Genomic DNA, 16,983 nt, shown 5'->3' on the forward strand with positions numbered 1-16,983 from the left:
CATTTACCGTCAGGCAAGTATATGTCTAAACCAGCAGGCGGAAAATTACTTACACAAATGAAGAAATAAAAACAATTATAAATGTAAAAATAATAATTATAATGATGATAAATCACTGAAATATAAATCATGGTTCGAGGTGAAAGTGTTTTTTGTATTATTTTATGTTTTAATCACAGATGTATAGGCTGCAGAGTTGTGGTCACAATGAACTGTTCTGTGGAAATGAAGCGAACTGAACTCAAAGCACCTCCTGAGCTGAGATTTCTGAGGTCATCTGCAGCACTCATATATGATACTGTTTCTGTCTTCTGAAAAAAATTCAGAAGACAGAAACAAAGAAAGAGTGAGAACTTTTATATGCGCGTGTTCCACAAGACTGCGCGCCTCCGTACAAACATACAGTCGCATAGACGGCATTTCTGTCATCTGTTCTTAATATAATAAAGTGAGTTTCTTCTAGCGCGTGTTTGTGTGTCTATGGGCAAATTATTTGTAATATTAATTTGCTAATAATAATAGCCTAATAACAATAATAATAATTTAATACATGGGAAAACGAGCCAAATATCATCTTGACATCATCAAAGGCATCAGCTATTGGCGATCACTTTGACCATCGTTGATCAATGAGATCATCGTCTGTCAGCAAAACCCTAATGTGCATTTCTCTCTATAAATTAACAAAATGTTCAGACAGTCTCCTTGCTGGTTTTTCCAACACATTCAGAATCATTACAGCTTTTGCCGGTGTCACTGCGGCTCGCTTCGTGCATGCGCTTGTAAAATGTATATTTTAAAGGTTCATTATTACAGTTTAGTGTTTCTCTGTAATGTAAAACAGTGTTAGTAATGTTACTTATAAAATTTCTCAGCCCTGGAACTCAAACCATTTTCTGATGCCCCCCAACATGTATATATTTAAGTAATTAAATTAGTTTCATAAATGTGCAACTAGTCGACTAATGGCTTAAATTAACGCCAATCTTTGGTCGGGGGCAGCCCTAGTCATAACTCTCTCGTGCTGGGTTTGTTGTTGCATGCGGTGCAGCTTGCTTATCACAACAGAATGGGTGAAAAGTGGATCGAGACACACTGGTGGTGCACGCTCAATAACTGATGTATTCAATAACTCACAAGATGATATCTGACAAATCCGCTTATGAACACACACAACCCTACTGTCGCCAATGGTGACTAGATTTTAAATTATTGTCGCAATCGATTATTTTTGGTCGCATTTGCATCCAATTTAGTCGCAGTCTGGAGCCCTGATCATAAAAGTAAACCATATGACTCCAGTGTTTTAAGCCATATTTACAGAAGTGATATGATAGGTGTGGGTGAGAAACAGATCAATATTTAAGTCATTTTTTGCTTGAAATTCTTCTCCCTGCCCAGTAGGGGGAGGTATGCATGAAGAATGTGATCTGTTTCTCACCCACACCAATCATATAGCTTCTGAAGATATTGATTTAACCACTGGAGTCTTATGGATTACTTTTATGCTGACTTGATTTTTGGAGCTTCAAAATTTTGGCACCCATTCATTTGCATTGTATGGACCAAAAGAGCTGAGAAATTCTCCTACAAATTTTAATTTGAGTTCAGCAGATGAAAGAAAGTCATACACATCTGGGATGACATGAGGGTGAGTAAATGATGAGAATTTTCATTTTTGGGTGAACTATTCCTTTAAGGAGGGTAAGATATTTTTACTGGAAAACAAGACTAAGAAAAATATTTTTTGCATTGCTCCCATTGGGCCAAATGAGTAAGCAATACCAAAAGTATACTTTGATTTTCCACATGCCACTACGTCTTGCAAATTTCGTCATCAGCACAGTTGAGATGGAACGCCATGTGGAAAAAACTAAGTATACACCTAACCTACCAAGGACATTACTGGACCCCCTCATCACAGGCCTCAGGACAAAGTCCCATTTGCCCCTACCCCTCATCACGGCCCTGGTATCAGCTAAAATTTGTCCACTTATAGCTACTGGAAAAAGTCACCCTTTGCACCAAGATAATGGGAGCTGAACTCTTGGAGGGGACATTACCAAAGCACAACCATCCATCCAGCCTAACTAATCAATTGTCGTAGCCATGCAGTGTTTCTTAATGGCCTGCCATCAGAAGGTGGACTTACCGAGTTGATGCATGGTAGCTCCTTGTTGAGTAGCCAAGGCAAGGACAGCCTGCCCTCTCCTCTATAGCATGACTGAATCCTTTCCTTGATTTTTTCCTTGATTCTTGTTAGTGTAAACAGGCAAAGTGCCGACTCTTTAGGAGGCTTGGCCCGGTTCTTCTGGCCTTGAGAGAAGACCGTAAACAATATGTCCTCCTGCTCGGACACTCCCAGAGAGTTTGCAAGTTGCCTTCCAGGTTTGCTCAAGAAGGCATCCTGGATTAGTCGATATTCCACTCCATCCTTGGTGCATCCAATAGGGAATTCCACGTAGGAGTAGAACCTGGGATCATCAATACAAAGTCTGACAATCTTAGAGGTGAAGAACTGTTCTCCGCTAGCATCAGGAGAAGTTAGTTGGGTATCCAGCTGCAAAGTCAAGTAGTAGACAAACTGTTCACTGTTAAAGCTGTACATGTAGTAGATGTCAAATGCTGGGAATTTGGACAATGTATCCGAGGGAATCTTGAGCTGTGAAGAGACAAACTCGTCCTGGTGGACAAAGCTGAACATGTCCGCATCCTCCTCATTGGCCATCAATTTACGGCTGGAAAGGGTTGGAAAGTACTCTGATTTTCCATCGATGGGTGTTCCGATGAAAAGCTTGCTGGAATGACCCTCCGAGATGATGACCCCAGACATGGTTCCAGACTCAATGACGCTGGAGAGATAGTGCTCCTTACGGTGGTGTGGTTCACCAAGCTTAAATAGATCATCCAGCCGCAGAAACTGGCAAATGCCTTGCGAGGTGCTTCCGCAAGCAATGAGACGGTTTTGGGGATAGTCTATTAGCAGCAGCTTGTTCACATTGCTGTTTGGGGCAAGGTCATGGGAGCATAACTGTACACTTGGAGGTGGATAGCATTTCTCGTTGTCCACCACTGGACCTGTCATATGACTCCTCAACTTGGTCAAGTTGCTAGAGAACTTGTAGATCCAGTTTACTGCACCAACATACACATCTCCTGTCTTGTTATGGATGGCTAAATGTGTCAGACCCCAGTCCGGTGGCGAGAAGGACTTGAAAGGCTCTGGAGCTCCTTCAGAAAGGTGAGGTGATATAGAGATAGTCAGCAACCCAAGGAGCACTACCGTTTCTGGGCGAATAGTGCAATGCGGCCCCTGTGGAGGCCACATAATTGCACTGGACCAACAAGGCTGTGTTGGTCCACGTTATTTGTCTTCAGTCGGGGACTGCAATCAATTAATTCAACAAACAAGAAAGGGAGGCAAAACAGCCTTTAATGTTCCAATGTTTCCTTTCCTTCTCTCAAAACAGTCCTCCACTTTAACATCCACCTCAATTCTGCATTCAGGGGTCCTGCAGGGCAGAAAACACAATATGAGTGCAAATGGAACATATCCGATTGATTATGCATCAATTTTTCAAAGCCAAAGAGCAGGGGAAAAGAGTTTAAGACTGTATCGTTCTGTCTACCACAACAAATGATTTAGACTCATGTGGTCAAATGAGGTGAACCGTGTCAACTTTTAATTACCAAGACGGATAGCTCTGAGAGTGAAGATGGAATAGAGACACACTGTACACAAACTCGTCACTAACAGCACCGCAACTATAGAGTTGGGCCTGCCACATCCATCATCACAAACTGTCTGACAGCAGATTTGTGTAGATGAAGTATGCATGTACAGTACATGGTGGCGTAATTTTAGAATAGAGCTGTTGAAAAAACAATCAAGTCCAACGTCAATGAGTTCTGAAAATTTGCACTTTGAGGATTGCATGTTTTTCCCTTTTCCTATTCACAGCTCTTATTTTGAGAACAGTTGTTGCAGTATAAAACTAGAAAGAGTTACACATCAGCGCATTGACAATTCACTGATATTTGTACGCAAAATGAATATATATTATATTTTGTTGCAATGTGGTGACAGACCATACAGCCTTACAGTTAATATGTGGACTTCAAAACTATTGGGACACTTTATCTTAAGATTTATCTACTCAGAGTATTAGTATGAATAGGACCATAAGTTTAAGTGTAGATGTCTGAGATGGCACAACAACAAAGCCAAGGGGTTGTGTGGCACAGTGAATGAAGATCCAAGTTGGTATCCCAAAGGTATTAGGTTCGAACCCTGCATGGGGCAACAACATTGTGCCTTTGATAAAGAAACTTAACCAAGTTATTGCAGGGGGGTTGTCCCTGTAAGCGTACTGGACATATCTTTGGGTGAAATTGTCTGCTAACCATGCTTCACTTGCTTGAAATGGTCTCCAAGCATGGGGAAGCTGGTCTTAAGCTAGTTTCCTCATCAGGCAAAACTAACAAGCGCCCACAACCCCTCTAAAACCAGCAAATAGACAAGTCTGACCAAAATAGGGTACCAGCTAAGACCAGCAAACCATCTAAAGCTGGTTTATTAAATGACTACTTACTAACATAGTTATTAGAATAAAACACAAACTCCATATCACAACAGAATCGTTTTCATTTTCCAAGGAATGGAAAATGCATCAAATCAGAGTTCACCATTTTCACTGGAACGCTTTCCAGCTTCATGAGAGAGAAAAATTAACAACAACAAAAAACACTACCACACCTGGAGTCGCAAGTTCGAATCCAAGGAGTGCTGAGTGTCTCCAGTCAGGCTTCCTAAGCAACCAATTAGCCCGATTGCTAGGGTGGGTAGAGTCACATTAGGGTAACCTCCTCGTGGTCGCTATAATGTGGTTCTCGCTCTTGGTGGGGCACGTGGTGAGTTGTGCGTGGATGCCGTGGAGAATAGCGTGAAGCCTCCACACGCGTTAGGTCTCCACGGTTACGCGCTCAACAAGTCACGTGATAAGATATGCGGATTGATGGTCTCAGACGTGGAGGCAACTCTGCCACCCGGATTGAGGCGAGTCACTATGCCACCACGAGGACTTAGAGCGCATTGGGAATTGGGCATTCAAAATTGGGGAGAAAAGGGGGTGAAAAGAAAACAAAAAAAACAGGAAAATCTCAGTAACAGGCTTGAGCCGGAGGCCAGTGAAAACTGTGAAAAATAAAGGAAATAAAAAGATAGAGGAGACGGGAAGAGAGAAATTAGGAGGAATGTTTTCCTTTCACTGTCCTTTTCTTCGTCCATTTCTTATCCCCATTGCTATTTTCCTGCACGGGTGACTGAAGGCTGCTTATCAGTCCATCATTCCCCAAGGATGGGATGATGGGAAGTGGCGTCATTCTGCAAATCTCCAGAAACATGGGAGCAAATGGATGGGAAAAGGGAAAATGTTCCTCTGTCCATCAGCAGAAGACTATTAGAACAATACAAATTCAGACTTCAGAAATGAGCCACTATCAGAATATTTCTTATAAAAACATTTGAATTACTTTATTTTTCATCAGAGATGAAATAAAATACAAGTAGTAATCAGTTTCCACCAAAAGACCATAATTCCTAGTAAGTTACTGCTACTACTGTAAATGGCTATTAACGTCTAACCATGGCACCACAACAGCACCTTTCTGTAAGCGAAGTCATGACATCTGTGCTCTGAGATAGTGTGTGCTATTGTGTGCATGTATATGTAACACAGAGCAAAAGGAAAATGGAGAGAGACACAAACCTGAAGGAGATTTTCTCAAAACTAATTTTTCTTCATTTGAGCGTATCGCTCATGACAGAGTCAACCGTAAACATCAAAATAAATTGCATCTGTGTGCTCTCCTATTGTTATCTGCCAATGGAACAGAGAAAATGTGATCAGACCTGCATTCTACAAACAGAAGTACTCATGGCGAGTGAAGCGATTACAAAATACTTTATTCTGTTAGAGATTCTTTTACCTTATACCAAGTATAAGGGAGGAAGAAAAAAAGAACAAAGAAAAAAAAAACTTTATACCATTCTGCCTCAGACATGTCTGATGACTGAATTATCAATCTCATTAATAGATAAAATACATTTTTTCCAACATCTCTGGAGGGTTTCTTTCATCTTGAGCTTTTAGATTCATAGATTTCCCATGAGTGAAACCCACTTCAAACGATCAGCACCAGGTTAAATGATGACAATCAGTGGATCTATAGTGCAAAGACATTATAATCTTTGGCCACATCCACATTTATACATTTTTGTTAGAAAACGCATTGATTTCACAACGTTAACACCTCTCATTCAGACTAGAATGGCATTTTTATTTTTATATTTACATTTTATTATATTTATATATATTATTTATACATTTTATTATTATTATTATTATTATATAATAAAATGTAATAAGAATTTTATGACCTGATTTTGCATTTTGTGACCTGTGTTTTTTTTTTACATTTAAAAAAAAAATGTCGTCTTACAAAAGCATCAGCATTTTATCAATACAGTCATAGAAAAAAAGAAGAGAAAGGTACATAAAAGTAATAACAGTTGTACTGCATTTATGTAGATTTAAATAAAAAAAAAATACGTCTCAAAAATCACCATAGAGAATGAGAATTAATAATAAAAAAGTACAATTTAGCAATGCATTACATTGATAAGACTTTTACGGAAAAATGTGTGTAACTGTCATGAAAATAATGTCACAATGCAAAAAATATTAATCGTCCTAAAAATACGCTTCATTTTCGTTATGCAATATATAATTACTTATTTTCTTCTTTTGATTTTGGGTTGAAATATGACCTGGCCTTGTTCTTGACAGGTTTTCAAAAAACCTGTCAGCATAAGAAACATGATACTGAGTTAATATGGAACTCAATTCATTCCCCATTTTTCCCACTGCCTGAGGACAGAGTTAATCCTGCGAGTCTTTTCACAACTCCTCTGCTGTAGAAAGCAGAGCATAAATTTACACACTGCAGACAGACCTGTAAACCCATCTCCACAGATAATGGCGAGCGGTGGCAGAGCGGCCCACTGATTTATTACTTGTGGCATATCAATTACAACACTCGCCTCTCAGATAGAGAGAGAAAACATACAGAATACACTCTGAAACACACGAGATGCTGTTTGCATGCAAAAACACACATATGCACATAAACGGGCGCTATATCCACAAACAGGTATTTTCAGACACACAATACACACAGATAGGCATTCAGAATGCCTTGTTTACACCTTCCATTTCCATTTGACTCATTATTCCATCACACTGCCTAAAGTTAAGACTTTTTTTTTTTAGAAGAATTAGTAAGGCTGAGCATCAACACAGATTTCCAGATTTGATTAGATTCCAATTCACAAGACCTCAATTAAATTCCGATTTGATTAGATTATGATTAATTTGGGACTATTTCCTTTATAATGTCCAAATAGCTGGAAAAAAATTAACGATTATCAATAACAATTCCAAATCACAAGCCCTCAGCTTGATTCCTATTCCGATTCAATTTAATTTGATTATTGATTCCAATTAATTTGGGTATATTTCAGTTTGCTTACAGATGAAAGAAATTTGACAATTCTCAATACTGATTCTGATTCACGATTTGTATATGATTCAGTTTCTATTTGATTAGATTCTGAATTAATTAGGGTCTATTTCAGTTATAATGTCCATTTTGCTGAAACCAATTTAACAATTCTAAATACAGATTCCGATTTACAAGCCCTCGGTTTGATTCCGAATCTGATTGAATTTGATTTGATTAATGATTCCAGTTAATTTGGTTACATATGAACCCAATTTGATGATTCTCAATACCAATTCATGATTCCCTATGATTCAATTTCGATTGGATTTAATTAGATTCCGAATTAATTTGGGTCTGTTTCAGTTATAATGTCCTTTATCTGAAACCCATTTAACGATTCACAACACAGATTCTGATTCACAAGCCCTCGATTTGATTCCGATTAAATTTGATTATCAATTCCTATTAATTTGGGTACATTTGAGTTATAATGCCCATTCCAAGAATTCCACACACTATTGCACTTGTGTATATGGTTGTGTGACAATAAAAGTGATTTGATTTGATTTGCTTACATATGAAAGACATTTGACGATTCTCAATAATGATTCAAGATTCGATTGATTCCAATTAATTTGGGCATATTTTAGCTATAATGTCCACTTCGCTTACGTATGAAAGCAAACTAACAATTCATTAATAATGATTCACAAGCCCTCAATTCGATTCTGTTTTCCATCCAATTTGATTTAGATACTGCTTAATTTGGGTATTTCTGTTATAAAGACCATTTTGCTTACATATGAAAGCAATTAGACTATTCTCAATACCAATTTATATAACACAAACAAAATACTAATTTGAGCAAAGACTTTCAATGACTAAAGTAATTTTTCAAAACAAGTAACTGGCCATAATAAAACGATAACAAAAAACAAAAAACAAAAAAATCAATAACAAGCAAAATAACAAATAAAAACAATAAAACAAATATACAAATTAAGAAAATGTATTCAAGTACTCCTAAACATTCAGAAATTGAAAAAAAAAAAAGTAATGAAATGTAACACGACTGGTCAATCGCAACTGATGTAATAAGCACCCCTGGCATAAAAGAACGATCTTGTGATTTTAAGAATCGTGATAAATCAGAAAATCTTTTTACCTAACCCTTAACATTTGATGCAAAATAACTATTTCCGAGATTAAAACTGGATGCCACTCATGCGACAATGTAGAATAGTACAGCTTGAAGCATTTCTCACTGCACTACATTAGGGCTGTCGCGATAACCGCAATATTGTAATACCATGCTACTGACAAGCCAACTGCAGAGTATGGCAAGCAACCGCCGCAACCGCTATGTTCACATTTTTTTCATGAGGCTATGCCCTCCTTGTTTTACACTTCATAAATGTGTATTGAATGTTAAATAAATTAATAATGAAAACAAGAGTTAAGAGTGTAATTTTTCCCTCCAACTTTCTGTTCGCATCCGGTGCTGTTGAGTTTCAGTCCTTGTTTTTTAAGACTGAAACAATGGCAGCTGCTCTGGTCCCAAAACCAAATGTAATTTCGCCAGTTTGGGAACATTTCGGCTTTCAACCGAATGAAAAGGTAGAGCCAGCCAATTTAGATGAGGCAATATGCAAAATCTGCTCCAGAAAGGTCCCTGTGAAACGGGGAAATGCATCGAATTTGAGGTCTCACCTAACTACCTAACATCCAGCTATCGAAGCACAGCTGCCACAACCAGCACCAAGTCGCGGAACAGCCTCAAGGTGCCAACCGACAGTTAGGAGTGGCTAAAGCCTTTGCACGAGTTGTCAAATACAGCCTCTAAGCTAAACAGCCCCTGTTGCTGGCTTGCTGGGATGATTTAAATGTATTTTTTCATTTAATAAAAATTTATTGAAATGAATAATATTTTAAAATGTAGCCTATATTGTTATTTTGTTAATAAAAATAAATTATGCTAATTTCAGTTCAATAATTTAACAGCCAGTAGGCTACTCTGTGCAGGATATTTAATGAATATGGCATTGCAGCCTGCCTGTATTCTGTTGCTAATTACTTAATAGATGTAGGCCAATTTCAGTTCAATAATTTAATGGCCAATACTCTGTGCAGGACTGCGCTACAAGATGGGGCATGACCAGCGACACCAGCATCTAATTCCAAGCTGGCAGGACATCGCTGTCCTTGAGTCTGTGAATGCGGCCTTGAAACCCGCGGCTGAGTTTACGGATCTGCTGTCTGGCTAGAGCTATGTTACCGTGTCATCAGTCAAACCAGTCCTGAAACTCCTGACTGGAGATGTTCTGAAACCATCAGATGGGGACACCACCTTAACATAGGACATCAAGCGAAAGATGTGCAGTGTTCTCCAGGAGATACAAACCAGCTGCCTTACAAAAACTGTTGGCAAAGGCCTGCTTGCTGGTCCCTAGATATAGGGGGGATCATATCGATGACACTGAGGAGACAAAATACACACTCATCTAAGAGATGCTGCGAGTGGAGGACAGAGGGAGCGGTGCCAATGTGTCAGCGGTTAGAGACAAAGAGCACTTTGCGCAAGCGGTGGTGCCACCTGCAGCAAAAATAAAGACTCTTGGAGACCTGTTGAAGTCACGGACAACCACCTCCGCGTCCATACATAAGAGAGCTCGAGCAGATACTGAATGCACACGCTACCTACAGGAGGAGCCCATAGTCTCCAACGCAGATCCACTCGCCTGGTAGCGTGATAACCAGGGTAGATTTCCTCTGCTCTCCAACGTCGCCCGCAAGTACATGTGCATTTTTGCAACGAGCACGCCATCATAGAGAGTTTTTAGTGCCACCGGGAACATTGTTACCCCTCTCCAATCCTCTGAAACCACAAAAGTTGAACATGTTGGTTTTCCTAGCATGCAACAAGGACATGACAACCCAGGTCTAAATCATATAGACTTTATTCCTTATGCTAAAGAAAGGAATATTTCGTTTTCATTTATTTTTTTACAATATCCAGTGCCTTTTATATTGCATTAGTTTTGCACGGTTACAGTTGCACAAATACTGGCTCTTTTTTAATTCATTAAGACTGTGTTCCATTGTGATTTGGCTCCGTAGATTTGCACTAAACAAGCCTTAACAATTTGCTTTATTTTCATTTGACAATTAATATTTAGCCTAGGCTGGCTAGGCTTAATCCTTCTTTTTTTTCATAAAGGAGAAAAGGCATGTAGCCTACCTTGCGTTCTTATTGCACCTTGTTGCCCTTCTGTGTTCTGAATTTAACAATAAACAAGTATTTAATTTGTTTTAAAACTGTGTCATCTTTGTCATTTAAAAAGCAACAATATAGGCTACATAATAATAATATCCCAACAACAGAGCTTATTTATATAAGCAGATTTATATAAAATCAGGATAAATGAAAAATTAAAAAAATGGCGCTAAAACCGCATATGCTAAGCCACTCAAAATCACCGCAAGGGAAATTCCTTCACCACGACAGCCCTACACTACATACTACTGTACTTTTTAAAGCTAAAAGAATATATCCTATAAAGCTATAATTATTTTCTTAAAAAGTATTATTACTTTAAAATCATCCAATGAGACAGAACAGTTCCTCAAATTGAAGTATCACCTTTATAATATACATACACATACTATAGTTATATAACACTAAACACACCATACATACAGTTGAAGTCAGAAGTTTGCATACACTTAGGTTGAAGTCATTAAAACAAATTTTTTAACCAATCCACAGATTTAATATTAGCAAACTATATTTTTGGCAAGTCGTTTAGGACATCTACTCACAATTCCAGTTGGTCAGAAGTTTACATACAATAAGTTAACTGCACCTTTAAGCAGCTTGGAAAATTCCAGAAAATGATGTCAAGCCTTTCGACAATTAGCTTCTGATAGGAGGTGTACTGAACTGGAGGTGTATCTTTGGATGTATTTTAAGGCCTACCTTCAGACTCAATGCCTCTTTGCTTGACATCATGGGAAAATCAAAAAACCTCAGAAAAAAAATTGTGGACCTCCACATGTCTGGTTCATACTTGGGGGCAATTTCCAAACGACTGAAGGTACCACGTTCATCTGAATAAACAATAGTACGCAAATATAAACACCACGGGACCACGCAGCCACGCATGAAATCATATGTGTAATACACTGACCCCACTTACATGCATTTAAAAAAGCACTACACACCACAGACAAAACAGCCGTCCACGTAGGCCCAGCACAGTGGGAAGCACGTGGAGACTATTTATTTATTTAATTAAATCGCAGCCCTTGCGGTTTGATAATCCCACTGGTTCATATTGCGATTTCAATGTTATTTCAGTTAATCGTTCAGCCCTAGTATGGTGTACGACAATTCCATTCCAAAACACTATCCATGCAGCAAACACACATGCTCATTTCACAGCTGTGTGATTACTGACAAACTCTAAGCGATCGAGGACGGGGCAGGATATGATACGAAGAGCATAGGAAGTGGCCAATCATCAATGACACACTCATTTCACAGCTCGTTATGCCACTAATTAAACACTGTAAATTAGCTTTAGATAAACAAACTGATGCCATGACTGAACATGCTTGTTTCTCCAGCTTTTCACTTAAGAAACAGTGATCTGTGTTTATGTAGATGTGCAGATATATTAATGCACAGGACAATCCAACACTTCTGATCTGTATGTGTACGCATTACAAAAATGTACCACATTACCACAATTTTAAAGTAGCAACCACAACTTTGGCATTTTGTCCGATGGTAAATTCTTGTAGGTGAGGGGTAAAACAGGATGTGCGAGGAGGGGATGGTAAATAAACAGGTGTTGTTTACACATCTCTTTAATGCCTGACCCCTCAAGCAGAGTAAAAAAGCCCCCTCACCCCTAATGTCCAGCCCTATCCCTTCGAATACAGCTTTAAGCTTCCTGACAAACTTCTTTCAGACAAACTGCCATGACTACATTTTAATAGAAGTAAAATTAAATAAGTAATGGAAAAAATCATTAATAATTGAATTAGTGAAATTAACCTTAAAAAAATAACATAATAATAAATAAAAATAAGCTTTTATTTAGAAACTTTCTTTGCTGCTTGCATTTTTTTCAAAGTATAGTTTCTTTCCCCCAACTCTGCTTATTTCCAGTAGACGTTCTTGACATGGGTTTGCATTTGATTTTCTTAAGAGAAATAATAATAATAATGCCCTCTAACGTGACTGGCGTTTTTTGTTTTTTGATATAAGCTCTATTATTTAGATTTCATAATTAAGTATAGGCATTGGTAAACCGCATTCAGTTGACGTATGGTCAGTGGTAAAACCATAAATGAACATATCGCAGGCAGGTGTGTATACAATACAACAACCTCTGATAACAGCAAAGATGACTGTAAATTCCTCACTTTCTTTTTAAATGCGATTTTTTTGCTAAATCAATATTTTACGATGTGAATGCACTCCATACAAAAAAAAAATACAAAAAAAAAGTTTTTATTACTGTTCGCATATATGTTAAAAGCTTCCTATTCTCATTTACTAGCGAGTCTAAAGCCTTCATGGCATTTTCATGGCCGTGGATTATGATAATTGTGAATGAACGTGCATGCACGCTCTATTTACGAATGTTTGGAATTCACTATGGCTGCAACTAATGATTATTTTGATAACCGATTAATCTACAATTATTTCTTAGAGTAATCGGATAAAAAAGAAATTTTATTTCCTGTATTTTATTACAATATTTTTTTAAAAACAGAAATGATAAAGGGCGCAAGGATTTGGTTCGATTTACATTACTGAATGCATGATTCTATACTCTCACAAAACTTTGAACAAAGCCTGAATCATGAAAAGTTACATTTGAATTTATTATTATTATTATTTTCAGTACATACTGTATGTAAAACAGTTCCTTTTATTACTTGTAAAACTTTGCAGAACAAAAAGTACTGTTCATTAAAGAGTCAAATGATCCATCAGGATGGAGTGGGACAAAAAAAACAGCCCAGCAGAGGGCAATGGTGACATCAGAATAAAAATATTAATAATTCTGCCCAGCTAACATAATTATGTTAGATACATATGCTTGTACACAGTCACTGATTACTGATACATTTTAAATTAATATGTATAAAAAAGTATTATTGCTGATTACAACTATTCTTTTCAAAATGATGTGTATGATTATCCAGTGAAATAATGTTTGTTATAAATTTACTGGTGAAATCAGACATTACATTTGGCATTATCAGGAGGACTTTCAAATATCAGGACCCTTAGCTTTATTATATGTTATATTCAGCATTATATACAGTTTAATATAGTACAATCATCTGTAAACGCAGTGCAGATTCACTCTCGTGCTGAAAAGTCGCATCCCGGTATTACTGTATTACATGTGCTCACATGTTGAGAAACGATCTAAAACATTTTAAACCGCATACTTTGACCTCTGAGACATCAGCGTGACATCAATGAAAGCTGCAAAATAGATTACATTGAAACTGAAAGCACGGTATGATGTTGCACGAGTTTAATCAAAGTTATTGCGCTCCCTTTCTCCATTGCGATCGGTTTGATTGATGTGGATGCGAGCGCTCACTCGCTTAGTGAAGTTTAACAGAGACTCGCACGTGATAAAAACAAACAGTTTTGCAAAATACGTGGAAACACGGGCCTGATTTTGAATTCATAACATGCATACATTAGAAAACAGAAAATAGCAGTAAAATGGAAGTCATGAGCTGGAGAGAAACAACTCTTAAGCGCATCAAACAGCACAATCACTCGGTCAACGCTCTTGATGCAGCAACCTCTCCGGATTAAACTGTATGCTTATTATGATCTTCTTTGAAGTGTTTATAAAGTGCTCTCATGCGCTGCACATCTTGGGTCATGTTTTTTTCACTTCAACTCGTCTCCATTGTTTTTCAAATGAGTTTCATCATGCAACACATTTTTCACCAGGCTGTAAAGTGAAGTCACTGACAGAGCTTCTGCGTGCTCGTGGCATATATCCAACCAATCGATAATGAAATTCGTTGTCGATGATTACCTTTATCGATAATAATCAATTTTATCGATTAGTTGTTGCAGCCCTAGAATTTACATAACATACACAAGATGTACTAACAAATCTGTGGAATTCGAAGCGTTCGTGAATCCGGCGGAAAGTTTTCGGGAAGCTCCATTTTACGTGGAAATTACTCCCAATTCTTTTGTATATTTGCGAAATTTTCATGAATGAGGCCCATAGTGGCCAAATCAAAAGCGCAATAAAACCATCACAATATTGCTTAAAAGATATCATCTTTTAAAAATAACAATATTAAATTTTAATTTTAACTTAATTAAAAAATTGTATCACTTTAACATCACTAAAATCAAATATATGTGGTAATATATTTGTAAATATTCAAAATATCGCGCAGCCTTACTATCCATGTACACTATATGGCCAAAAGTTTGTGGACACCCCCTTCTAATTAATGAATTTGGTTACATTAAATCCAGTAAAGAAAAATCTTAATGTTTCTTTATGTAATGGCTTGGGCTTTTTGTGCTTCCAAATTTGTGGCAACTGTTTGGTGATAGCCCTTTTCTGTTCCAGCATGACAATGCCCCTGTGAACAAAATGAGGTCCATACAGAAATGGTTTACTGTGTCTGGCGTGGAAGAAATTGACTGGCCTGCACAAAGCCCAGACCTGAAACCCACTGATCATTTTTGATGTGAACTGGAACAGCAGCTGTAAGTCAGGCCCCATCGACCAACATCAGTTCCTGACCTCACTGATAGTCTTGTGTCTGAATGAGAGCAAATCCCTGCAGCCATGTTACTACATACAGTATAGTGGAAAGCCTTCCCAAAAGAGTGGAAGCTGTTATTACAGCAAAGGGGGAAATTGATGCTTAAGGTTTTGAAATCAAATGTTCGTCAAGCACATATGGTGTCCACAAACTTTTGGCCATATAGTGTATCTACCAAGCTACCAATTTATGGACCTACATTAACTGTTGTATAAATATCATTATATAATGACAGTCTGACAGACACTAAATTTGACAGACACTAAATATTGTCCATATCAAAATGTTGTCCTCTGAAATGAAAACATCCTACAGCTGCACAACAAATAATGTTTTATTAATCACAAACAATAACCTATAACCTTTAACTACTGGATCAACAGAGACAAAGTGTATGTTGACTATGCCTCAGCTTTTTTGTATTATGACTTGACAGTCAAAGGACTTCATGCAGAAATCTCCAGAAGTCCTTCTCAGTAACATGATTTGTCTAGAACCGCAAATCAAAGGCATTTACGTTAACGTCCTTAAAACCACCAAATTGTAGACTAAGGAGGAGAAAAGCAGAACAGTTTGTCTTAAATTATTTCACAAAAGACCCAGGTGAGACAAAGCGAGTGAAATGTTCCATTTGTTTTCTTGTCTCTCATTTCATCTCAACTCTCATTTGTGACCTTTACACACATATAATTCTATTCTCTTCAGCGTCTCATTTGCTGTGGATTCGTGCACAAGTGTGTATGTGTGTGTGTTGACACGATTACTCTGAGATAATGAATGAGTGTGTGAGCTCTCTGGTCTCTGTTCAGCATTCTCATTATCAGAAAGGCCACATTTGCATCTTAAAAACAAATTAAACTGTTGCAAATTGACTTGCAGATTTGTGCCAATGCAGACAGACAGAGAGAGAGACAAAGTGTTTTGTTTATAGCAGGTGCTGATGGTCACTTCAGCGAAAGGTGATGTCACTCAATTAGACCCGCAAAAACTTTAATGGTAGAAAAAGAAGACTGAGAGTAGAATTACTCTAGTTTAGAGATGCAAAAAAAAAAAAAAAAAAGGAAAAAGAAAAAAAGAATGCCATTACCATGTTTTTTGGACATGGTACTGTGGTAATATGTTTTTTTAACATGACCTCTACTTTTGAGGGAGAAATATTTGGAAAAAAGAAATGCAATCCTCGTTGGATTTACTGCCCTCAGCAGCCTGTTACCTAATGATGAGATCATTTCATATTCTAACAGAACAGAGCTTGCAAAAGGTGTGTTTACACAGACATTATGAGTTGTGTTGTAATTAACCGTATTTTTTTCTAAAAGTTCAAATCTGAATTAAAATGTCGATGTTTTTTATTCCCCAAAAAGGACCAGCAATTAAGAGCCATTCATTCCGGAGGTAGCGCTGAATGTTTTTGCTTTAAGTTCAAAAGAAGCGTCTAATTAGAGACATTTGTTTGGGAATCGGGCTACACTGATCGGCTTCAAACAGCTTAAAATGCAGATCATCCATAATAATATTAATAATAAAACAGAGGTAAAGACAGTGGTAAAGACACTGGCTACCACCCCTGGAGTTCGCTAGTTC

The 16,983-nt window shown here is 37.6% G+C and overlaps 1 protein-coding gene across 1 annotated transcript in view; it reads right to left on the reverse strand.

Annotated features, from left to right (window-relative positions):
* The window catches only part of LOC127448657 (plexin-A1-like), a 204,745-nt gene that overhangs the window by 151,808 nt on the left and 35,954 nt on the right, over positions 1–16,983 (reverse strand). The window contains exon 2 of the mRNA XM_051711354.1: positions 2,153–3,512. Within this exon, the coding sequence (XP_051567314.1) occupies positions 2,153–3,328 (1,176 nt within the window). The 5' untranslated portion in view covers positions 3,329–3,512. The remainder of the gene's footprint in view (positions 1–2,152; positions 3,513–16,983) is intronic.

This window comes from Myxocyprinus asiaticus, chromosome 12 (assembly GCF_019703515.2).
Source record: "Myxocyprinus asiaticus isolate MX2 ecotype Aquarium Trade chromosome 12, UBuf_Myxa_2, whole genome shotgun sequence".
In the NCBI taxonomy this organism is placed as follows: domain Eukaryota; kingdom Metazoa; phylum Chordata; class Actinopteri; order Cypriniformes; family Catostomidae; genus Myxocyprinus; species Myxocyprinus asiaticus.